Below are 26,766 nucleotides of genomic sequence, written 5' to 3' on the forward strand. Positions count from 1 at the left end.
CCTACCTCTGTGTCGTCAATTATACTATCCATCCATACCTATGGTGCATTTCAGTTTTGCAGAGTTTGCTGACCACCAGTATATAATATATAGCAGTACGGTACAGAAGGCCACTGCTCTACCTACCTCTGTGTCATCAATTATACTATCCATCCATACCTGTGGTACATTTCAGCTTTGCACAGTTTGCTTACCACCAGTATATAATATATAGCAGTACGGTACAGAAGGCCACTGCTCTACCCACCTCTGTGTCGTCAATTATATTATCCGTCCATACCTGTGGTGCATTTCAGTTTTGCACAGTTTGCTGACCACCAGTATATAATATATAGCAGTACGGTACAGAAGGCCACTGCTCTACCTACCTCTGTGTCGTCAATTATACTATCCATCCATACCTGTGGTGTATTTCAGTTTTGCACAGTTTGCTGACCACCAGTATATAATATATAGTAGTACGGTACAGAAGGCCACTGCTCTACCTACCTCTGTGTCGTCAAGTATACTATCCATCCATACCTGTGGTGCATTTCAGTTTTGCACAGTTTGCTGACCACCAGTATATAATATATAGCAGTACGGTACAGAAGGCCACTGCTCTACCTACCACTGTGTCGTCAATTATACTATCCTCCCATACCTGTGGTGCATTTCAGTTTTGCACAGTTTGCTGACCACCAGTATCTAATATATAGCAGTACGGTACAGAAGGCCACTGCTCTACCTACCTCTGTGTCGTCAAGTATACTATCCATCCATACCTGTGGTGCATTTCAGTTTTGCACAGTTTGCTGACCACCAGTATCTAATATATAGCAGTACGGTACAGTAGGCCACTGCTCTACCTACCTCTGTGTCGTCAATTATACTATCCATCCATACCTGTGGTGCATTTCAGTTGTGCACAGTATATATATAGTAGTAGGACAATGCATAATTTTGCTGACCACCAGTATATAATATATAGCAGTACGGTACAGTAGGCCACTGCTCTACCTACCTCTGTGTCGTCAAGTATACTATCCATCCATACCTGTGGTGCATTTAAGATTTTGTGCGCAGTATATATAGTAGTAGGCCATTGATATTGATATATTACTGGCATATAATTCCACACATTAAAAAATGGAGAACAAAAATGTGGAGGGTAAAATAGGGAAAGATCAAGATCCACTTCCACCTCGTGCTGAAGCTGCTGCCACTAGTCATGGCCGCGACGATGAAATGCCATCAACGTAGTCTGCCAAGGCCGATGCCCAATGTCATAGTAGAGAGCATGTAAAATCCAAAAAACAAAAGTTCAGTAAAATGACCCATAAATCAAAATTAAAAGCGTCTAATGAGAAGCGTAAACTTGCCAATTTGCCATTTACGACACGGAGTGGCAAGGAACGGCTGAGGTCCTGTCCTATGTTCATGGCTAGTGGTTCAGCTTCACATGAGGATGGAAGCACTCATCCTCTCGCTAGAAAACTGCAGTGCCACTCCTAGATGGGCCAGGTGTTTGTGTCGGCCACTTGGGTTGCTTAGCTTAGCCATCCAGCGACCTTGGTGCACCTCTTTTTTTCTTTGCATCATGTGCTGTTTGGGGACTATTTTTTAAATTTACCATCCTGTCTGACACTGCAGTGCCACTCCTAGATGGGCCAGGTGTTTGTGTCGGCCACTTGGGTCGCTTAGCTTAGTCACACAGCTACCTCATTGCGCCTCTTTTTTTCTTTGCATCATGTGCTGTTTGGGGACAATTTTTTTAATCTGCCATCCTGTCTGACACTGCAGTGCCACTCCTAAATGGGCCAGGTTTTTGTGTCGGCCACTTGGGTCGCTTAGCTTAGTCATCCAGCAACCTCGGTGCAAATTTTAGGACTAAAAATAATATTGTGAGGTGTGAGGTGTTCAGAATAGACTGGAAATGAGTGGAAATTATGGTTATTGAGGTTAATAATACTGTGGGATCAAAATGACCCCCAAATTCTATGATTTAAGCTGTTTTTGAGGGTTTTTTGTAAAACACATCCGAATCCAAAACACACCCGAATCCGACAAAAAATTTTCAGGGAGGTTTTGCCAAAACACGTCCGAATCCAAAACACGGCGGCGGAACCGAATCCAAAACCAAAACACAAAACCCAAAAAATGTCCGGTGCACATCACTAATCTAAAGGAAGCTGCAAGGGATATTGGCCTTTTGGGATCAAAGGCCAATGTCATGGCTGTCTCAGCTAGGCGTGCGTTGTGGATTCACCAATGGAATGCTGATGCTGACTCCAAGAAAAGTATGGAAGCTTTACCATATGAATGTATGGCCTTATTTGGAGACGGCCTTGATGATTTGGTGTCTACGGCTACTGCGGGTAAGTCATCCTTTTTACCTTATGTTCCTCCACAACAAAAGAAAACGCCCCATTATCAGATGCAGTCCTTTCGGACCAATAAATTCAGAAAGGGCCGGGGTTCTTCCTTCCTTGCTACTAGAGGAAGGGGAAGAGGTAAAAGATCTCCAGCCTTGTCAGGCTCCAAGGAGCAGAAGTCCTCCCAGGCTTTTGCCACCTCCACCGCATGACGTTGGGACTCCTATGCGGGAGTCCGCACCGGTGGGGGCCCGTCTGAAACTCTTCAGTCAGTTTTGGGTTTGTTCGAACCTAGACCCTTGGATATTACAAATAGTATCCCAAGGGTACAAGCTGGAGTTTCAAATCGGCCTTACCAGTTTCTCTTCCCGACAGGGAGGTAGTTTGCGACGCAATACAAAAATTGTGTTTAAATCAGGTTATCATCAGGGTTCCCCAGTCACAACAGGGAGAAGGGTTTTATTCGAGCCTGTTTGTGGTCCCGAAGCCGGACGGCTCGGTCAGACCGATCCTAAACCTGAAATTCCTGAATTTCTACCTAAAGAGATTAAATTCAAGATGGAGTCTCTCCGAGCAGTGATCTCCAGTCTGGAGGAAGGGGATTATATGGTGTCGGTGGACATAAAAGATGCCTACTTACATGTTTCCATTTATCCTCCGCATCAGGCTTACCTGAGATTTGCAATTCAGGATTGTCATTACCAATTTCAAACATTGCCGTTTGGTCTTTCCACGGCTCTGAGGATTTTCACCAAAGTGATGTCGGAGATGATGGTTCTCCTTCGCAAACAAGGAGTCACGATTATCCCATACTTGGACGATCTCCTGATAAAAGCGAGATCCAGGGACCAGTTGGTCCAAAACGTTGCACTCTCCATGACGGTTCTCCAGCAACATGGTTGGCTCCTAAACTTGCCAAAATCACAGTTGATTCCGACGACGCGGTTGTTATTTTTGGGAATGATATTGGACACAGAACTAAAGAGAGTCTTTCTTCCTGTGGAAAAGGCGCTGGAACTTAAGAGTCAGGTCAAACAAATTCTGAAACCAGCAAGAGTGTCAATCCATCAATGCATTCGGGTGCTGGGGAAGATGGTTGCGGCCTACGGGGACATTCATTTTGTCAGGTTCCATGCCAGAGTGTTTAAGTGGGACCTGTTGGACAAGTGGTCTGGGTCCCATCTACACATGCACCAGAGAATAATCCTGTCGTCCAAGGCCAGGATATCGCTCCTGTGGTGGCTGCACAGCTCTCACCTCCTAGAGGGGCGCAGGTTCGGGATACAGGATTGGATCCTGGTGACCACGGATGCAAGCCTCCGAGGTTGGGGGGCAGTCACACTGGGAGAAAGCTTCCAAGGAAGATGGTCAAGTCAGGAAACTTGTCTCCACATAAATGTTCTGGAGTTAAGGGCCATTTACAACGGCCTACTACAAGCGGAACATCTTCTTCGAGATCTGCCGGTACTTATCCAGTCAGACAATGTAACAGCAGTAGCGTACATAGGCCCTCATTCCGAGTTGTTCGCTCGTTATTTTTCTTTGCATCGGAGCGATTTTCCGCAAACTGCGCATGCGCAATGTTCGCACCGCGCCTGCGCCAAGTAAATTTGCTAAGAAGTTTGGTATTTTACTCATGGCTTAACGAAAAAATGTCTTCGTTCTGGTGATCGGAGTGTGATTGACAGGAAGTGGATGTTTCTGGGCTGAAACTGCCCGTTTTATGGGAGTGTGTGAAAAAACGCTGCCGTTTCTGGGAAAAACGCGGGAGTGGCTGGAGAAACGGGGGAGGGTCTGGGCGAACGCTAGGTGTGTTTGTGACGTCAAACCAGGAACGAAAAGGACTGAACTGATCGCAGTGGCAGAGTAAGTATCGAGCTACTCGGAAACTGCAAAGAAATTTCTGATCGCTATTCTATTCGCTATTTTGCTAATCTTTCGTTCGCTAATCTGCAAAGCTAAGATTCACTTCCAGTAGGCGGCAGCTTAGCGTGTGCAAAGCTGCTAAAAGCAGCTAGCGAGCGAACAACTCAGAATGAGGGCCAATATTATTTTTAGTCCTAAAATTTGCACCGAGGTCGCTGGATGACTAAGCTAAGCGACCCAAGTGGCCGGCACAAACACCTGGCCCATCTAGGAGTGGCACTGCAGTGTCAGACAGGATGGCAGTAATATGCACAGACATACATATATTTTTTTCATCCTTATTGTGTTCAATCCCCCCATCTGTAAGAACATTACTGACCCCCCTCCCTCCTCTATTTGTACTGTATTGTGCCCCAGTGCATGTGGTTTCCCTATTGTGTTGTTTACTAGTGCAAACCGCCCATCAGACTGTAAGATCTGTACTGTCTGTGGTCCCACACAAACCCCCATGGGTTACTTACTGTACCTTAAGTTGTTTTCTTGTTTTTCCCTCGTCATTGGCAGGGTTCCTCTTGCAGATGGCAGCAGCATTAAAGTGAAGCTGTGGGTGCAGACATGTTGTCAGAGAGCCGGGATCCAGGGGCCTGGAGGAGATGCAGCAGGGAAATGAGGAGCGGTCATGGGGGTGCCGCTCGGGAGCAATAGTTACATCCGCCTCCTATGTGCCTTCACATGACTTGATGTTACACGTGTCAGCATGGAGGAAGCGCTGAGGCACTATGTGGTACAGCCTGATAGCGGTGGCTGTACCAGCATAGACCCACAGCAGCGGCCAGCACAGGGTAATAGAAGGAGGTCGCATACAGAGACATCCTTCATTTTTTTGCTAGATTAATTCAGTGGCGCCCTTCAGCCGCCTGAAGCTGCCTATTGGTAGAGCCGGCCCTGGTTGGTTGGTCCTTTATCATTGTGCAATTATCACTCTCCAAGGCTTGATAAAGCTGGGCATAAGTGTTCCCAACACAAACACCATAGACCTGATTGATGCACCACGGTAGGCGCTGGGAAGTATCTCCGTACCATCTTCACAGACATCAAACCGAGGAAGTGAATCTGCACAAGCATGATTATACCTGGTGTAAGACACTGATCAGAGATGCGAGGTGCTGCTCTTTGACCAAGTGAACTCCACCACACTATTAACATTGTTTCCTTGGACATTTTATAATCCTCTTTTTGTTTGATAACAAGCACTATTTCCTAGAGATGTGCACTTGAAATTTTTCGGGTTTTGTGTTTTGGTTTTGGGTTCGGTTCCGCGGCCGTGTTTTGGGTTCGACCGCGTTTTGGCAAAACCTCACCGAATTTTTTTTGTCGGATTCGGGTGTGTTTTGGATTCAGGTGTTTTTTTTAAAAAACACTAAAAAACAGCTTAAATCATAGAATTTGGGGGTCATTTTGATCCCAAAGTATTATTAACCTCAAAAACCATAATTTACACTCATTTTCAGTCTATTCTGAATACCTCACACCTCACAATATTATTTTTAGTCCTAAAATTTGCACCTAGGTCGCTGGATGACTAAGCTAAGCGACCCTAGTGGCCGACACAAACACCGGGCCCATCTAGGAGTGGCACTGCAGTGTCACGCAGGATGTCCCTTCCAAAAAACCCTCCCCAAACAGCACATGACGCAAAGAAAAAAAGAGGCGCAATGAGGTAGCTGTGTGAGTAAGATAAGCGACCCTAGTGGCCGACACAAACACCGGGCCCATCTAGGAGTGGCACTGCAGTGTCACGCAGGATGTCCCTTCCAAAAAACCCTCCCCAAACAGCACATGACGCAAAGAAAAAAAGAGGCGCAATGAGGTAGCTGTGTGAGTAAGATAAGCGACCCTAGTGGCCGACACAAACACCGGGCCCATCTAGGAGTGGCACTGCAGTGTCACGCAGGATGTCCCTTCCAAAAAACCCTCCCCAAACAGCACATGACGCAAAGAAAAAAAGAGGCGCAATGAGGTAGCTGTGTGAGTAAGATAAGCGACCCTAGTGGCCGACACAAACACTGGGCCCATCTAGGAGTGGCACTGCAGTGTCACGCAGGATGTCCCTTCCAAAAAACCCTCCCCAAACAGCACATGACGCAAAGAAAAAAAGAGGCGCAATGAGGTAGCTGTGTGAGTAAGATAAGCGACCCTAGTGGCCGACACAAACACCGGGCCCATCTAGGAGTGGCACTGCAGTGTCACGCAGGATGGCCCTTCCAAAAAACACTCCCCAAACAGCACATGACGCAAAGAAAAAAAGAGGCGCAATGAGGTAGCTGTATGAGTAAGATAAGCGACCCTAGTGGCCGACACAAACACCGGGCCCATCTAGGAGTGGCACTGCAGTGTCACGCAGGATGGCCCTTCCAAAAAACATTCCACAAACAGCACATGACGCAAAGAAAAATTAAAGAAAAAAGAGGTGCAAGATGGAATTGTCCTTGGGCCCTCCCACCCACCCTTATGTTGTATAAACAGGACATGCACACTTTAACCAACCCATCATTTCAGTGACAGGGTCTGCCACACGACTGTGACTGAAATGACGGGTTGGTTTGGACCCCCACCAAAAAAGAAGCAATTAATCTCTCCTTGCACAAACTGGCTCTACAGAGGCAAGATGTCCACCTCATCATCATCCTCCGATATATCACCGTGTACATCCCCCTCCTCACAGATTATCAATTTGTCCCCACTGGAATCCACCATCTCAGCTCCCTGTGTACTTTGTGGAGGCAATTGCTGCTGGTCAATGTCTCCACGGAGGAATTGATTATAATTCATTTTAATGAACATCATCTTCTCCACATTTTCTGGATGTAACCTCGTACGCCGATTGCTGAGCGGCGGCACTAAACACTCTTTCGGAGTACACACTTGTGGGAGGGCAACTTAGGTAGAATAAAGCCAGTTTGTGCAAGGGCCTCCAAATTGCCTCTTTTTCCTGCCAGTATAAGTACGGACTGTGTGACGTGCCTACTTGGATGCGGTCACTCATATAATCCTCCACCATTCTTTCAATGTTGAGAGAATCATATGCAGTGACAGTAGACGACATGTCCGTAATCGTTGTCAGGTCCTTCAGTCCGGACCAGATGTCAGCATCAGCAGTCTCTCCAGACTGCCCTGCATCACCGCCAGCGGGTGGGCTCGGAATTCTGAGCCTTTTCCTCGCACCCCCAGTTGCGGAAGAATGTGAAGGAGGAGATGTTGACAGGTCGCGTTCCGCTTGACTTGACAATTTTCTCACCAGCAGGTCTTTCAACCCCAGCAGACTTGTGTCTGCCGGAAAGAGAGATCCAAGGTAGGCTTTAAATCTAGGATCGAGCACGGTGGCCAAAATGTAGTGCTCTGATTTCAACAGATTGACCACCCGTGAATCCTTGTTAAGCGAATTAAGGGCTCCATCCACAAGTCCCACATGCCTAGCGGAATCGCTCCGTGTTAGCTCCTCCTTCAATGTCTCCAGCTTCTTCTGCAAAAGCCTGATGAGGGGAATGACCTGACTCAGGCTGGCAGTGTCTGAACTGACTTCACGTGTGGCAAGTTCAAAGGGCATCAGAACCTTGCACAACGTTGAAATCATTCTCCACTGCGCTTGAGACAGGTGCATTCCACCTCCTATATCGTGCTCAATTGTATAGGCTTGAATGGCCTTTTGCTGCTCCTCCAACCTCTGAAGCATATAGAGGGTTGAATTCCACCTCGTTACCACTTCTTGCTTCAGATGATGGCAGGGCAGGTTCAGTAGTTTTTGGTGGTGCTCCAGTCTTCTGTACATGGTGCCTGTACGCCGAAAGTGTCCCGCAATTCTTCTGGCCACCGACAGCATCTCTTGCACGCCCCTGTCGTTTTTTAAATAATTCTGCACCACCAAATTCAAGGTATGTGCAAAACATGGGACGTGCTGGAATTTGCCCATATTTAATGCACACACAATATTGCTGGCGTTGTCCGATGCCACAAATCCACAGGAGAGTCCAATTGGGGTAAGCCATTCCGCAATGATCTTCCTCAGTTGCCGTAAGAGGTTTTCAGCTGTGTGCGTATTCTGGAAACCGGTGATACAAAGCGTAGCCTGCCTAGGAAAGAGTTGGCGTTTGCGAGATGCTGCTACTGGTGCCGCCGCTGCTGTTCTTGCGGCGGGAGTCCATACATCTACCCAGTGGGCTGTCACAGTCATATAGTTCTGACCCTGCCCTGCTCCACTTGTCCACATGTCCGTGGTTAAGTGGACATTGGGTACAGCTGCATTTTTTAGGACACTGGTGACTCTTTTTCTGAGGTCTGTGTACATTTTCGGTATCGCCTGCCTAGAGAAATGGAACCTAGATGGTATTTGGTACCGGGGACACAGTACCTCCAACAAGTCTCTAGTTGGCTCTGCAGTAATGATGGATACCGGAACCACGTTTCTCACCACCCAGGATGCCAAGGCCTCAGTTATCCGCTTTGCAGTAGGATGACTGCTGTGATATTTCATCTTCCTCGCAAAGGACTGTTGGACAGTCAATTGCTTGGTGGAAGTAGTAAAAGTGGTCTTACGACTTCCCCTCTGGGATGACCATCGACTCCCAGCAGCAACAACAGCAGCGCCAGCAGCAGTAGGCGTTACACGCAAGGATGCATCGGAGGAATCCCAGGCAGGAGAGGAATCGTCAGAATTGCCAGTGACATGGCCTGCAGGACTATTGGCATTCCTGGGGAAGGAGGAAATTGACACTGAGGGAGTTGGTGGGGTGGTTTGCGTGAGCTTGGTTACAAGAGGAAGGTATTTACTGGTCAGTGGACTGCTTCCGCTGTCACCCAAAGTTTTTGAACTTGTCACTGACTTATTATGAATGCGCTGCAGGTGACGTATAAGGGAGGATGTTCCGAGGTGGTTAACGTCCTTACCCCTACTTATTACAGCTTGACAAAGGCAACACACGGCTTGACACCTGTTGTCCGCATTTCTGTTGAAATACTTCCACACCGAAGAGCTGATTTTTTTGGTATTTTCACCAGGCATGTCAGTGGCCATATTCCTCCCACGGACAACAGGTGTCTCCCCGGGTGCCTGACTTAAACAAACCACCTCACCATCAGAATCCTCCTGGTCAATTTCCTCCCCAGCGCCAGCAACACCCATATCCTCCTCATCCTGGTGTACTTCAACACTGACATCTTCAATCTGACTATCAGGAACTGGACTGCGGGTGCTCCTTCCAGCACTTGCAGGGGGCGTGAAAATGGTGGAAGGCGCATGCTCTTCACGTCCAGTGTTGGGAAGGTCAGGCATCGCAACCGACACAATTGGAGTCGGACTCTCCTTGTGGATTTGGGATTTCGAAGAACGCACAGTTCTTTGCGGTGCTACTGCTTTTGCCAGCTTGAGTCTTTTCATTTTTCTAGCGAGAGGCTGAGTGCTTCCATCCTCATGTGAAGCTGAACCACTAGCCATGAACATAGGCCAGGGCCTCAGCCGTTCCTTGCCACTCCGTGTGGTAAATGGCATATTGGCAAGTTTACGCTTCTCCTCCGACAATTTTATTTTAGGTTTTGGAGTCCTTTTTTTACTGATATTTGGTGTTTTGGATTTGACATGCTCTGTACTATGACATTGGGCATCGGCCTTGGCAGACGACGTTGCTGGCATTTCATCGTCTCGGCCATGACTAGTGGCAGCAGCTTCAGCACGAGGTGGAAGTGGATCTTGATCTTTCCCTAATTTTGGAACCTCAACATTTTTGTTCTCCATATTTTAATAGGCACAACTAAAAGGCACCTCAGGTAAACAATGGAGATGGATGGATACTAGTATACTTATGGATGGACTGCCGAGTGCCGACACAGAGGTAGCTACAGCCGTGGACTACCGTACTGTGTCTGCTGCTATTATAGACTGGATGATAATGATATGAAATCAATATATATATATGTATGTATATATAATATCACTAGTACTGCAGCCGGACAGGTAGATAATATATTTATTAGGTAATGATGACTGATGACGGACCTGCTGGACACTGTCAGCTCAGCAGCACCGCAGACTGCTACAGTAAGCTACTATACTATAGTAGTACGTACAAAGAAGAAAGAAAAAAAAAAAAACACGGGTAGGTGGTATACAATTATGGATGGACTGCCGAGTGCCGACACAGAGGTAGCTACAGCCGTGGACTAACGTACTGTGTCTGCTGCTAATATAGACTGGATGATAATGATATGAAATCAATATATATATGTATGTATATATAATATCACTAGTACTGCAGCCGGACAGGTAGATAATATATTTATTAGGTAATGATGACTGATGACGGACCTGCTGGACACTGTCAGCTCAGCAGCACCGCAGACTGCTACAGTAAGCTACTATACTATAGTAGTATGTACAAAGAAGAAAGAAAAAAAAAAACCACGGGTAGGTGGTATACAATTATGGATGGACTGCCGAGTGCCGACACAGAGGTAGCTACAGCCGTGGACTAACGTACTGTGTCTGCTGCTAATATAGACTGGATGATAATGATATGAAATCAATATATATATGTATGTATATATAATATCACTAGTACTGCAGCCGGACAGGTAGATAATATATTTATTAGGTAATGATGACTGATGACGGACCTGCTGGACACTGTCAGCTCAGCAGCACCGCAGACTGCTACAGTAAGCTACTATACTATAGTAGTATGTACAAAGAAGAAAGAAAAAAAAAATCCACGGGTAGGTGGTATACAATTATGGATGGACTGCCGAGTGCCGACACAGAGGTAGCTACAGCCGTGGACTAACGTACTGTGTCTGCTGCTAATATAGACTGGATGATAATGATATGAAATCAATATATATATGTATGTATATATAATATCACTAGTACTGCAGCCGGACAGGTAGATAATATATTTATTAGGTAATGATGACTGATGACGGACCTGCTGGACACTGTCAGCTCAGCAGCACCGCAGACTGCTACAGTAAGCTACTATACTATAGTAGTATGTACAAAGAAGAAAGAAAAAAAAAAAACCACGGGTAGGTGGTATACAATTATGGATGGACTGCCGAGTGCCGACACAGAGGTAGCTACAGCCGTGGACTAACGTACTGTGTCTGCTGCTAATATAGACTGGATGATAATGATATGAAATCAATATATATATGTATGTATATATAATATCACTAGTACTGCAGCCGGACAGGTAGATAATATATTTATTAGGTAATGATGACTGATGACGGACCTGCTGGACACTGTCAGCTCAGCAGCACCGCAGACTGCTACAGTAAGCTACTATACTATAGTAGTATGTACAAAGAAGAAAGAAAAAAAAAAAACCACGGGTAGGTGGTATACAATTATGGATGGACTGCCGAGTGCCGACACAGAGGTAGCTACAGCAGTGGACTAACGTACTGTGTCTGCTGCTAATATAGAGTCTAGACTGGATGATAAATTATTGATAATGAGATGAAATCAATATAATATCACTAGTACTGCAGCCGGACAGGTACTATATATATTTATTATGTAATGACTGATGACGGACCTGCTGGACACTGTCAGGTCAGCAGCACCGCAGACTGCTACAGTAAGCTACTATAGTAGTATGTATAAAGAAGAATGAAAAAAAAAAAAAACCACGGGTAGGTGGTATACAATATTATATATATATATATATTATATACAATTATATATATATATATATATATATATTAAACTGGTGGTGATTGATTATTAAACTGGTGGTCAGGTCACTCACGTTGCAACTTGCAACTAGTACTCCGAGTCCTAAGCAGACAATCACAAAATATATTATTATACTGGTGGTCAGTGTGGTCACAACAATGGCAGTGTGGCACTGACTCTGGCAGCAAAAGTGTGCACTGTACGTTATATGTACTCCTGAGTCCTGCTCTCAGACTCTAACTGCTCCCCACTGTCAGTGTCTCCCCCACAAGTCAGATAATACAATACACTTACAGTCACACTATCTAATCTATATCACTTCAGCAAGTAGTATAGTAGTATAGTAGTACTCCTCCTAATAATGCTCCCCAAAATTACTACTACTGTGTCTCTCTCGTCTCTACTGTGTCTCTCTCTTCTCTAAACAGAGAGGACGCCAGCCACGTCCTCTCCCTATGACTCTCAATGCACGTGTGAAAATGGCGGCGACGCGCGGCTCCTTATATAGAATCCGAGTCTCGCGATAGAATCCGAGCCTCGCGAGAATCCGACAGCGGGATGATGACGTTCGGGCGCGCTCGGGTTAACCGAGCAAGGCGGGAAGATCCGAGTCGCTCGGACCCGTGAAAAAAAACATGAAGTTCGGGCGGGTTCGGATTCAGAGGAACCGAACCCGCTCATCTCTACTATTTCCTGGATTGTATGTGTTAAACTGGTTTATTGCATTGTACTTTTTTAGTTAGTGATATACACCATTACCATTACCACTAATATACACACTACTACCATTTTTATGTTTTACGCCTCCACACCAAGGATTTGAGCGTGATAAGTCACTTTCTCACTACCTGTATATATACAGTAGGACAGGCTACATTGTTTGTCAGCTGCTCAGCCCACCCCATTAGTAACAGTCTCCGCAGTGCTCATGATATCAGTCCTCTAAAGCAGTGGTTCCCAAACTCAGGGGGGTATTCAGCTCCAGACCTATTTAAGGTGCGATCACCTCTCCTCGTCTGACCCTGTAGTGTGCATGGGCAGAACCCGCTCTGTGCGTGCATGGGCGGGGAGATGCCATCGTATCTCAGCTATGCGAACGCCTCTACCTGATTGACAGGCAGAGGTGTTCGTGGGCGGCGACACTGTGTTGTGGGGGTGTCGTCTCGGCATTAGGCGGGCATGTCATCAGAAAAGGGGGTGGGTTCGGGGCAGCTGCGTGACTTTACACGCGGCCGATGTGACCCAAAAAATGGCTGGTGACCTGGAAAACATGAACTGTTAGTACTATGTGAGGACCAGGTTTTTGAATCACTGCTTTAAAGTATGGAATAAATCTGATTTGCTTCACCTCAACATCTGTGGTAGTCTTGATTCCTCTGGGCACACACAGGGAATTTCCCCCCTGGACTCCTGACATTATCTTAGGCATACATGTGCTGTGTGAAAATGTATCTTAAGGTGGGTACACACTGGCCGAAATATCGTCCATTCTTTTGGACGGCCGAAATATCGCGGGTCCGACGGCCTGTGTGTTCTCCGTCGTTCACAGACATATCGCGTCGGCTCCGCAGCACAGCCGACGGCCAATATATCTACCGATATATTGGCTAGTCGCTGTGTGTGTATGGGCGGTCGGCTGACCACCCATACACATGCTGCGGCAGCCGGCGGTGATTGACAGCTGAACTGGGCGGGCGTGTGTACACGCCCGCACAGTTCATGACGTCAGTCCCCGATGGATCGGGCAGTGTGTATGCTCAACACACTGCACGATCCATCCATAGATATATCTGCCGATCAATTGATCTGCAGATATATCTATCAGTGTGCACCCACCTTTACAGACTACAGTAGATAAAAAGAAACCAGATTCCAACCTCTCAATGAGCCACTTTGTGTTTGCATTGACTTGTAAGGCAGGAAAACAAAAAACAAGCAAATGAGCAATTTAACAGTTACAATTGACAAACTGCGTAATCTTTGTTAGTTTTTTAAGGAAGTTTTTTCATCTTCTGCCACAGATATAGATGAATGCAGAGAATCCTCGAGTATCTGTGGTCCTAACAGTGACTGTACAAATACATTTGGTTCCTATGTGTGTACCTGCCGCAGTGGGTACCGGAACATCTCCAATACATGTTATGGTGAGTATCATTATATTTTTATTAATCTCTCATTGCTTTCCCCACTGTGTGTATCGTGAAACTATAGGATGATATACGCTTAGTCCTCTCTGTCAAAGAAATAACTAATGTATAAAGGAATAAGATGCAAAACTACCACAATTACACAAATAAATGAGAAATTGAGAATGATTAGAAAATAATGTATTTTGTGCCGGGTACCGCCCCGAAACCGTTTTTCAAAACAGAGAGGGTGGATGGTGTCCCCATTTGAAGTTGTGATGGGTCCAGGGTCTGCGTCGTCAATGCAGACTTACTCGTTTCAGGTGTCCGGATCCGATGGCCAGCTTAAGTAAGCATCAGCTTATGCAGTCTGACCGGTGCCTAGAAGTATTGCCAGTCATGATGGTGATCCGGGGCCGTGTTCTCAGACGCAGCACTCGTATCTCACAAATGCATGCAGGAGGTGTCTATCTCCTACAGTTATGACATAAAACATAATATGATACACAAAACATATAAAATTCCACCTATCTTCTGCCAAATTGTAAAGAAATGTGTATTAGTGAGCGGACTGATTTTTATTGGTGCCTGGTATCCACAGTAGGGGTTTAAATTACCTCCTGGTGGTCACCAATAGCGTCCTTTACATTTCTAACAGATGCTGGGATGCACCAGAATAAAGAGAGATATGCTTGGAGGTTGCGCCACTACTTGTGCTTTTTGTATTGTGTTTGTGTTAGATATTTGTTACTGCACCTGATATTCCCAAGTGTTATTCTGTTCAGCACATGGGAATAGGTCACCAAAAGTTAACCAACTTCCCCTAACATGAAACTGTAGAATTACATTGAGTAGACCAACTCATACCAGGAGAGCCACCCACGAAGAGCACGGTATATCGAACTATATAATAGGTTCATATCATACAAACTGTGCTCTTGTTTCATCTATTTAAATATCAATTCGTATCTTTGTTTTTATATCTTTACCTTAGGTGCATCCCAGCATATGTTAGAAATGTAAAGGACGCTATTGATGACCACCAGGAGGTCATTTAAACCCATACTGTGGATGCAATGCACCAATAAAAATCAGTCCCCTCACTAATATACATTACTTTACAATTTGGGAGAAGATAGGTGGAATTTTATATGTTTTGTGTATCATATTATGTTTTATGTCATAACTGATTAAAAGTTAAGTTTTAAATAACATTTCATTTATACAAAGTGTGCCCCAACATAGAATCTCTCTTTTATTTCTTCCTTGACTAACGTGTTATTGACTCTGGGACTATCACCAGCAAGAGATATTTGGTATACCCCTAACACAGATCTTTTACATACCAGTTTATTGTTGGTCCTGTCAGAGGTTTAGAATGCAAAACCTCTCATGTCAATAGCCCAGTGCGCAGCCAAATCTCTTAAAAGTCTACATGGAGCAGAACAGAACTTGTATTGGAAAAAAGCTGCTGCTGCTACTGTGCATTGTAGCACTTCGTACACAGGTTCAAAGACTCAGTTGCACACAGGTGTACAAGTATTGTATATCAAATTAGTCAGCACAGTCACATTGCATTGATCAGATTAATGCGCTAGTAGAAATAGTTAAAAATCAAGTAAAATAAGGAACAGTACTTCCCTTGTTGGTTTTCCAATGTTCCTTCAAACCGTACTCGTGTGCCTCCACATATAAATGGGGATATAAAAAGGCACAATATACTGTAGCATAGTACGTTCCAACAATTTTAATTTCTTTAAAACAACTAATGTGCAAAAGTCAAACAATTTACAAATAATATACCGTGATGGTGGACAAGATGGAGGTTTACCAGATTTCAGCAGAAATAAGGCCTTATGGTAAATATGGAGATCTTGGCTTGGCAACCTCTCTCCTAGGTCCTATTATCAGCTTTTGTCTGTATCACCCAGTTCCGTAACTAGGCATTTTAGCGCTGTGTGCAAGAAACGACATTGGCGCCCCCCCCATGTAAGATAGGGGCAGTGCGCGCCGTAGGCACGTGAAAAATATATAGGGGCGTGGCTTCATGGGGAAGGGGCGTGGCCACAAAATAATAGCAATTCATACTACGGTGCACAGTAGTCTACATTATTCAAATTACGCTGCACAGTAGCTCCACTACACCAGGTAGAGCCCCTTTTATACATTACAGCAGACAGCGTCCCCCTTTTTACACATTACAGCAGACAGTCTCCCTTTTAACACATTGCGGCAGCCAGTCCCCCTTTTTACACATTACAGCAGACAGCGTCCCCTTTTTACACATTATAGCAGACAGCGTCCCCGTTTTTACACATTACGGCAGACGGTGTCCCCCTTTATACACATTGCGGCAGCCAGTCCCCCTTTTTACACATTACGGCAGCCAGTCCCCCTTTTTACACATTGCGGCAGCCAGTCCCCCTTTGTACACATTGCGGCAGCCAGTCCCCATTTTTACACATTGCGGCAGCCAGTCCCCCTTTTTACACATTGCGGCAGCCAGGCCCCCTTTTTACACATTGCGGCAGCAAGTCCCCCTTTTTGCACATTGCGGCAGCCAGTCCCCCTTTTTACACATTGCGGCAGCCAGGCCCCCTTTTTACACATTGCGGCAGCCAGTCCCCCTTTTTACACATTGCGGCAGGCAGGCCCCCTTTTTACACATTGCGGCAGCCAGGCCCCCTTTTTACACATTGCGGCAGCCAGGCCCCCTTTTTACACATTGCGGCAGCCAGGCCCCCTTTTTACACATTGCGGCAGCCAGGCCTCCTTTTTACACATTATGGCAGGCGGTGTCCCCCTGAGAGAGAGAGAGAGAGAGAGAGAGAGAGAGAGAGAGAGAGAGAGAGAGAGACATACTTACCATCTCCCCGCTGACAGGCTCCTCGTGCAGCTCCCTCGGTGCAGGCAGGTGAGAAGGAGGAGGAGGGAGGGGGACTGGAGCCGCAGCAGCGCTATTTCATTGGTAGTAGGCGCTGCTGCAGCATCCCCCTCTCCTTCCGTATTGGCTGCCCGGCGCTGCTGTGGATGCTGAGATGGAGGAACCGCATCCCAGCATCCACAGCAGCGCCGGGCAGCCAATACGGAAGGAGAGGGGGATGCTGCAGCGGCGCTTACTACCAATGAAATAGCGCTGCTGCGGCTCCAGTCCCCGTCCCTCCTCCTCCTTCTCCGCTGCCCAGTGCTGCTCTCCTCCTCAGTGCGGCGGCGGCGCACGGCGCAGACTTCAGAGGCGGTATGTAATGAGTCAATTTGACTCATTACATGCCACTGGCTGTGCGCCCTCAGAGCAACTGCGCTGTGTGCCAAGCCCACTTGGCACACATGTAGTTACGGCCATGGTATCACCTTCCACTCGTGCAGGTAGGATCAGTAGCGGATCTTGCCACAGGCAAGCAGGACTTTTGCCCGGGGCGCCGCCTTCCGGAGGGCGCCGGCGCCATCCGGAAGGCGCCACACCATGGCAAGATCCGCCACTGTGCCCCCCGCAGTGCCCCGCTGTGCCCCCCCCCCCACTTTGTAGGGAACCAGACGCGTAGCGTCTAGTTTCACTTCATGGAGAGGACCTTTGTTGTGTGGTGCGCGATGACGTCAGCGCGCACCGCACAGCAAAGGTCCTCTCCATGAAGGGAAACTAGACGCTACGGTCTAGTTTCCCTTCATGGAGAGGACCTTTGCTGTGCGGTGCGCGATGACGTCATCGCGCAACGCACAGCATAGTGGCACAGACACTAGGGGTCATAATTGACCTCTAGTGTCTATGCTGTTCTATGGGTGAGACGTAATAACGTCTCTCCCATAGATCGAGGAGAGGAGAGGAGAAGAGCGGTGCCGGCGGAGGAGATCTGCAGCGGTCTGGATCAGGAACGGGGATAGTAAGTATACTTTTTTTTATTTTATTTTTTCTTTCAGCGGCGCTACAGGGGGCACATATGGGGGCGTAACTGACCACGCGCCCATTTGAAGCCACGCCCCTATACTTTGCCCGGGGCGCCACAAGGCCAAGAACCGGCCCTGGGTAGGATAACACTCCTGTCACCTGCTCAAGGCAGTGTGTTGAGGAAGCTAGCAGTCCCGAAATGCATTGGCAGCAGGTGACAGGAGTCAAAAACAGTGGACTCTTTACGACAAATTATGCCACAGATATGGAATGACTAGGAATTCAGAAGAAATATAATGAAGTCTCTCATGTTCTCTTAGCCACAGGATTCCGGTGCTCGAAAATTCATGTTTATATGCATGTGTTGTATACGTATTGTACTTCTATATCAGTACTAGACATCCAAAAGGATTTTAATTGCATGTGTGTATATATTTAGATATTTAAACTCTAATTCTTCAATTGTTTTGAGGAATAAATGATAGATTTTTGTCTATTTCTATGTTAGTTTGTTTAGAAGAATCCAATTTAATGGGAATGCGCTAGGAGTTCTTTGAAAATTGTAGTCAACCTGATATGCTCACCGCTCCTTTATATATTTTACACTCCTGTTATATTTATTGTCACATTGTGAGTTCTCAGACCCTCTTAACTCATCCAGTGCTGTTGTTTAACTGCCCAAAATGTCTCAGCTAACCAATCATCTCAGGATGTTCCTGTTGTTTTTACTTCAGTATACCATGCCTCCCAACATGAGCCATCCCAGGAGGGACAAAATGCTCTGTTCCTGGACTTCCCTCTTCATTTATTGATGGTATCACCAGTTTGTTCCTGGACTTCTCTCTTAATTTATGTTTGTCATCACCTGTTTTGAAACACCTTTCTCATCAATTAACTAGTTTAGCACAGGTGATCGCAATCATAAATTAAGAGAGAAGTCCAGCAACAAAACATTTTGTCCCTCCTGGAATGAGTTATGGGGGTAATTCCAAGTTGATCGCAGCAGGATTTTTGATAGCAATTGGGCAAAACCATGTGCACTGCAGGGGAGGCAGATATAACATGTGCAGAAAGAGTTTGATTTGGGTGGGTTATTTTATTTCTGTGCAGGGTAAATACTGGCTGCTTTATTTTTACACTGCAAATTAGATTGCAGATTGAACACACCACACCCAAATCTAACTCTCTCTGCACATGTTAAATCTGCCTCCCCTGCAGTGCACATGGTTTTTCCCAATTGCTAACAAAAATCCTGCTGCGATCAACTTGGAATTACCCCCTATGTTGGGAGGTATGGTATACTGTTCCTGTGGTCCAGACTGCATGGGCACCACCATTTTGCCTGAGATCAGCTGACACTATTGCAGCCGTTCACAGAGATTTGCTTCTCATATGACTCCAGAGTCCGATCCTGGTGCTGATTGCCCTATATAAACCATTCACATGCCCCTGTGCTTTGCCAGTTCAACTTGTCTTAAAACTACTCCTGGGAGTATATTTACTAAAGTTAGATTTGGGATTCATGTTTATAAATCTTACAAATCGACTGAAATCGATTCTATTGAAACTAAAAAATCCCTTAAAAAATTCCTCATTTACTAAAAATCAATTTTGCATTTGGTTTTCAAATCTAATTCAGTTTTAATTCATTTTTAGAAGGGATTTTGTGTTGAGATTATGAAATATCTTCCAAAATAGAACCTCAAATTAAACCCCATTAAAATCTCCAGTATGGGATTTAACCTCAAATTAAACCCCATTAAAATCCCCAGTAAAATCAAACTCCCTCATTGCTTCCTATTGGTCCAAATGTATCACATGCACGCTTATTAAAGGGGAAGCTCTCTCTTTACACTGTGTTATACATGAAAAAAACAAAACTGATGATAAAAATTTTGTGTTTAAAAAAAATAGTTGGCAATAAATTTAGGCCTAATCTGCTTTCCTGCCTTACTTCCACTTTCTGTGCTCACATAGTTAGTTGTTGCTAATAAAACTTCTGCCTGCTCCCTGTTTATTGCATAATCTAGGGGGGAGTGGTTTATTTAATGCACAGTTATGCAATAGACAGCAGCAGAGAACAATATCGGACACTTTTGCCAAATAATATAATAAAATGCCTCCCAAATTATCAAACTTGTTTTTAATAGTTCAAAGGTGCATTCTGTCATGGATTGGATGGCTATATGTGCCTCTTTACACTTATGCTCAGTAGGAGTTTGATGATTTGGCAATTGAATCAGAAGCCAGGAGCAACAGCTATAGCCTAAATCATCTGTTGTGTGTTCTGGCTGATATGTGGGAAATTCTATATAGGTAGTGTAATACCCACTGGTGCAGAAGTTTGTTCCCTTCCCTATATCCCTTTGTTTAGACTCATGGAGAGGTAAAACCTGGATTAGGAAGGGGCATGCTAAGTACAGTTAGGCCACGCTAACACTCCTTTTGCTCAATGCAGAGTTGATGGGGTGTGATATGCTTTACAGGTGGTTGGGATGCCAACAGTCAGAAGACCGACCGCAGCATCTCAATGGAGAGAATCTCGACAGGGGATAGGTAAGTATACTTACCCTCCCCCAATATCCCCTAACCCTCCTCTCCTGCAAACTAACCCTAGCCTTCCCTCCCCTGCAGCCTAACCCTTCCCGAGGGTTCCTAAACCTAACTATACGTATATATAATCTATTCTGCAGAAAATAACTACTTTTTTTGTGGCTCTGACATGCTCTCCAGGGGTGATTTAGTGTTGGATATCATTGGCTGAAAAAAAAAATGCAACTCACATTCATATCCAACTTTGAATAATGCAGAAGTAGCATTTTCCTATTTGTACACAACCTAATTATGTACAAATAGTGTAATGCAGTTACACAAGTGATAATTTCTCACTAATAGAAGCAGAAGTTGCATTTACATAATAAAAATATAAATATAAGTAATTACAACACTTCCACATTTATTGTTTTTCAATTTTAAAATGAATTGGGAGCAGATTTCATGTTGCAGACTGAAAATGCCATTTAATATCTCATAGTTTTTTCCACCGTGTGTAAAGTATTATTAGTTTGTAGCAGCGGTGGCCAACCCGCTCTCAAGCCGCATGCAGCTCTTTCTCCCTCTGCATGCGGCTCAGCTCCCTGCTCCGGTATCCGGTTGATAGAGAGACAGTGTCTAGTAAGACAGTCAATAGATAGACACCGTATGTTAGACAGACATTAGGTCGACAGGGTGAAAAGGTTGACATGAAAAAGGTAGAAACTACTAGAAAGTACAAAAGGTCGATAGGGTCAAAAGGTCGACAGGATCAAAAGGTCGACCTGAAAATGGTTGACATAAAAAAGATAGACAAATGTGTTTTTTTTAAATGTAACATGTTTTTGGACTATTTCAAACCTTCTCTATCCATGTCGGCATAAAGTTGGTTATAAACCTTGTGGTGAGCGCAGCGAGCCACCGAGCCCGAAGCGTGGCGAGCAAAGCGAGCCCCGCGAGGGTATGCCTTTCTACAATTGGGGGTCCCAGATGAGAAAACTATCAAACTATCGAGTGCATTGCTGCCCGGAGTTCGACAGGATTAGGTTTCAGAGTACTTCTCATTTACCGTCCACCTGGAGATGGAAAGATATTTCTACAAGAAATTGCAGACACTGTTGCTGGCCTGGTTCTGGAACATCAAAGATGGCTCATCCTCGGGGATTTCAATGCATGGGTGGATGATGAGCTCTCACGCCTTGGCCAAGACCTCCTGTGCACAATGAATGGTCTGGGCTTCACACAGGTCATTCCCTCTGCCACACATAAAAGTGGTCATACTCTTGATCTTGTCTTTCAGATTGGATTAGAAGTCACTGACCTAAAAATAAACCCAGTCATCTGGTCAGACCACTACTCCCTCTGGTTCTCAGTTGCAACCCCTCAAATAAGATCTCTGCCCGTGGAGTTGACCAGGTATCGTCCAAGGAGGGGTATGACTCCCCAGGCTCTTGCAGCAAATCTGGATCTCTCTGCTATACTGGGTGCCTGTGAAGATCCCTGTTCCTTAGTCCGTTATTATAATAGGGATGTTATGGCTGCAATTGATATTATCGCCCCTGTGCGTATAAGACCTCGCAAACCACAACGTCAAGCTCCATGGTTCGACAACTGTGTTAGTGAGCTCAAGAAAAGGGGGCGTAGACTGGAAAGACGATGGAGGAAGACTAACCTAGTGGATGACAAAATAAAACTAATAAAGCATAACGAAGAATATCAATCGACAATCACTCGTAAGAAATCACAGTTCCTGTCAAATGAGATCACAGCAGCAAACAATAGGCCAGCTCAACTTTTCCGCACAGTGGAGATGCTTTGCAAGCCAGCATGCCTGCAGACTGATGAGACCCTTTCCCAGGCAAGATGCAACGAGTTTGCAAACTTCTTTGCAGATAAAATATCCACCATCCGGGCTGGAATCTCCACAGTTCCATCAAAGGAGTGCCAAACTACAAAGCCTGCCAATATAAGCTACCTGCCTTCATGGACCAGCTTTGACCCAGTGGATGTAAAGGACACTGCTGAAATTGCTCGGATTTTGCGTCCCACCACCTGTGGTCTGGACCCAGCCTCAACAAAGCTTCTAATAGGTTGTATGGATATAATTGGTCCTGTCTTTGCAAAAATTGTTCAATGCTCTTTGCAGACAGGCATTTTTCCTGGACCCCTAAAGGAAGCAATTGTTAGACCGCTTCTTAAAAAACCTAATTTAGATCCCGACTGCATGACCAACTACAGACCGGTATCAAACCTTCCTTTCCTAGGAAAGGTTATTGAGAAAGTGGTGGCAAATCAACTGGAAACCCGCCTGACAACCCATGATATTTATGATCCATTTCAATCAGGATTCAGGAGAAGACATAGCACTGAAACAGCCCTGGTGTGTGTGTTAAATGATCTTCTGATGGCAAAAGACAGAGGTGACTGTTCAATATTAGTCCTTCTGGATCTCTCGGCAGCATTTGATACCGTGGACCATGGGCTTCTGATTGAGCGACTGATACATTTCTGTGGTTTGGATGGCACAGTCCTAAGCTGGTTCAAATCATTTCTCACAGGCAGGTCACAGAGAGTATCATCTGGATTATACTCATCACCACCAGTGCCATTGCCATGTGGTGTCCCACAAGGTTCTATACTATCCCCCATGCTTTTTGCAGTATACATGCTCCCATTGGGTGAAATAATCAGGCGCCATGGCCTGGTCTACCACTGCTATGCAGATGATACACAATTGTACTTGTCCTTTGCTCCGGGCACTGATAACCCAATAGCAACCCTAAATGGCTGTCTAGCTGAACTACAGGAGTGGATGAGCGCCAGCTGGCTACGACTGAACCCGGATAAAACAGAGGTCCTTATAATACGACCGCAACATCAAAGGACAGGACTGCAGCATAGCCAACCAACTGGACTTACACTCGGGGATTCAGAATTACAGACCAGTGATCGTGTGCGGAATCTTGGCGTTGTCCTGGATGGTGGCTTGACACTTAAACATCAGATATCAGCCACAATCAAATCCTCATTCTTTCACCTGAGGAACATAGCCAGAATCAAGCACTTAATTCCCTCAGATGATCTGCCAAAAGTCATACATGCATTTGTATCATCTCGATTAGACTACTGTAATGCCCTCTACCTTGGTCTACCAGCAAAAGAATTGCAGCGCTTACAGCTGGTGCAAAACACATCTGCCAGGCTGTTAACCAACCAGCCCCGTTCTAGCCACATAACACCCATCCTCTACTCCCTTCACTGGCTGCCTGTAAGATGGCGAATCATCTTCAAGATTGGCTTACTGAGTTTCAAAGCATTACATGACCAAGGCCCAAGGTACCTGAAACAGCTTCTGACCCCATACTGCCCGACTCGATTACTGCGATCTGTAGATGAAGGACTTTTAGCAGTACCTAGAATCTCCCGTAATTCATCTGGGGGTCGAGCTTTTAGTCATGCGGCTCCGACTCTATGGAACTCACTTCCCCGCACAGTGCGAGAGGCCCCAACTATAGAATCCTTCAAAAGTAGACTCAAGACTTTCCTGTTTACTCAAGCATTTCCATAGTGTCCCTTTTAGTATCTTCGTGCTTCTGTATTTTATGAAAATGTACTTCATTATTTTATGTATTATATCATGCTATATATCTGTTAAGCGCCTTGAGTCCTATTGGAGAAAGAGCGCTATATAAATAAAATTATTATTATTATTAATATTATAAACCACAAAAATACAAAAAACATGGTGTCTACCTTTATCATGTCGACCATTTTCATGTCGACCTTTTGACCCTGTCGACCTAATGTCTGTCTAACATATGGTGTCTATCTGTTGACTGTCTAACTAGACACTATCTATCTTTTATACCACACCCCCCTGCTCCCGCCTCCCACTGCCCTGCACACTGCTCTCGAGTACAGCAGCAGTGTTTCTAAGGGCACTGGCTCGTGAGCCAATCAGAGCTCATGGACTGGCAGCAGTGACCCCTGAATGGCTGCCAGACCGCAAGCTTTCATAGACTCACGAGCCAAAGCCATAATTAATATGTGCAGGGGAGGCGTGCGCTCTCCACCCCTCAGGCTGAGAAAGGGTGGCAGCTGTAGCCCCCCAGACCAGCCCGCAGCAGCAGCCCCCCAGAGCAGCCCGCAGCACCCGCGCAGGCCATCCCTCAGCAGCAGCCCAGACCAGCCCAGCAACAATGGTGGTGAGCATTATTGGGGGCATTATATGTATGTGGCACTATACTGGGGTATTATATGTATGTGGCACTGTACTGGGCATTATATATATGTGGCACTGTACTGGGGCATTTTATGTATGTGGTACCATACAACATGACTAAAAACAGGGGTTATGACACAAGGTCATACTCCTACAAACGTTATACCAAAAGGCATGTGCACAAAAATGGGTGTGGCTTTGTGACAACTAGACCATGCCCCCCTTTTTTTCGGCACACGCATGAAAATAGCTCTTTCACTTGGCTACAGGTCTTTTCTTGGACTTTGCCTCTAACTGGCCCCTGGTCTATAAGATGATGCATAGTTGCCTAACCTCCCGTATCATGTGGGATAGTCGCTTTTTAAGCTCTTATCTCCTGCTGCCCTGCATTATAAATCAAATCTTTTGATTCTTTGGATTATTCACTGCAGCCAGGACACCTCCAAGAAATTTCTGGGCAAGCATAATAATTTGCGTCAGTCACTAGCATGTCTTTTGTCTTGGTTTATCGCAGGGGCTGTTTAAGAATGGGAGGGGGAGGTTAAGAATCAATCCTGACTCCTCCCATTTCTTAATTTTCCTCCCACTTTAAGTTCTGACTCCTCCCATTTTCAGGCAGTGACCTCAAATCGCAGTTTGTGTATTCATTCCTATCTCCATTCATTATTTGTCTTTTTGCTTCTTCTATCCATTTTATTTCCTTTTCTTTTCAATTATCTCTCTTTTCTCCCTTGCCATTATGAACCATACTAAGCACTCTGCACCATCTCCCCTGCTGCACCATGAGGCTGCTCATCCTCTTACATCTCCCTCTTGTCTCTACAATGTAGTGACTATATGACCACATTACAGTACATTAATAACTTCCACTCATCACATGCATTACATTAACTGCTTACTGTAACTACACACCATAATTATTATTATTATTATTATTATTATAACATTTTATTTATAAGGCGCCACAAGTGTTTTGCAGCGCCGTACAAAGGACAGCACAGGGAGACAAAACTTAACATTACAGTAAATAAATAACAAAAATAGAGTACAGGTAACAAAGAACACCACAATTCTCAAAACAATGGGATCCGGTCTCTAGAGGTGGGTACACACTAATAGATATATCTGCAGATCAATTGATCTGCAGATATATCTATGGACGGATCGGGCAGTGTGCTCTGCATACACACTGCCCGATCCGTCGGGGACTGACGTCATGAACTGGGCGGGCGTGTACACACGCCTGCCCAGTTCAGCTGTCAATCACCGCCGGCCGCCGCAGCATGTGTACGGGCGGTCGGCCGACAGCCCCGTACACACACAGCAACGCGCCAATATATCGGTAGATATATTGGCCGTTGGCTGTGCTGCGCGGCCAACGTGATACGTCTGTGAACGACGGAGTTCACAGACGCATCGGCCGTACACATTGGCCGACGGACCCGCGATATATCGGCCGTTCAAGAGAACGGCCGATTTATCGACCAGTGTGTACGGGCCTTAAGACGACAGTAACTAGGTCGACAATGTCTAGGTCGACCACTATTGGTCGACAGTAACTAGGTCGACAGGGTGTCTAGGTCGACAGGGTCTTTAGGTCAACATGTTCTAGGTCGACAGGTCAAAAGGTCGACATGAGTTTTTCACAATTTTTTTCTTTTTTTGAACCTTTTCATACTTAATGATCCACGTGGACTACGATTGGAATGGTAATCTGTAGGCACCTTGCCCGAAGCATGGCGAGCGAAGTGAGCCATGCAAGGGGACACGGTGCACTAATTGGGGTTCCCGGTCACTCTACGAAGAAAACGACACCAAAAAAACATTAAAAACTCATGTCGACCTTTTGACCTGTCGACCTAGAACATGTCGACCTAAAGACCCTGTCGACCTAGTTACTGTCGACCAATAGTGTTCGACCTAGACATTGTCGACCTAGTTACTGTTGACCTTCAATACCACACCCAACATAATATAGCTTAGATGTAAGTAGCAAGTGAGTGATCTGCGTTCTACTAGGAGCTGGTGGCCATAGATAGAGAATGAGCGCACAT

General features: G+C 45.6%; 1 protein-coding gene across 2 annotated transcripts in view; it reads left to right on the forward strand.

The window, feature by feature from the left end:
* LOC134936597 (adhesion G protein-coupled receptor E1-like) overlaps positions 1 to 26,766 on the forward strand; it is a 291,441-nt gene that overhangs the window by 83,401 nt on the left and 181,274 nt on the right. For both annotated transcript variants that reach the window (XM_063931704.1, XM_063931705.1), the window contains exon 4: positions 13,971 to 14,093. In XM_063931704.1, coding sequence (XP_063787774.1) covers positions 13,971 to 14,093 — 123 coding nt within the window. The remainder of the gene's footprint in view (positions 1 to 13,970; positions 14,094 to 26,766) is intronic.

Source organism: Pseudophryne corroboree, chromosome 6 (assembly GCF_028390025.1).
Source record: "Pseudophryne corroboree isolate aPseCor3 chromosome 6, aPseCor3.hap2, whole genome shotgun sequence".
Classification (NCBI taxonomy): Eukaryota; Metazoa; Chordata; class Amphibia; order Anura; family Myobatrachidae; genus Pseudophryne; species Pseudophryne corroboree.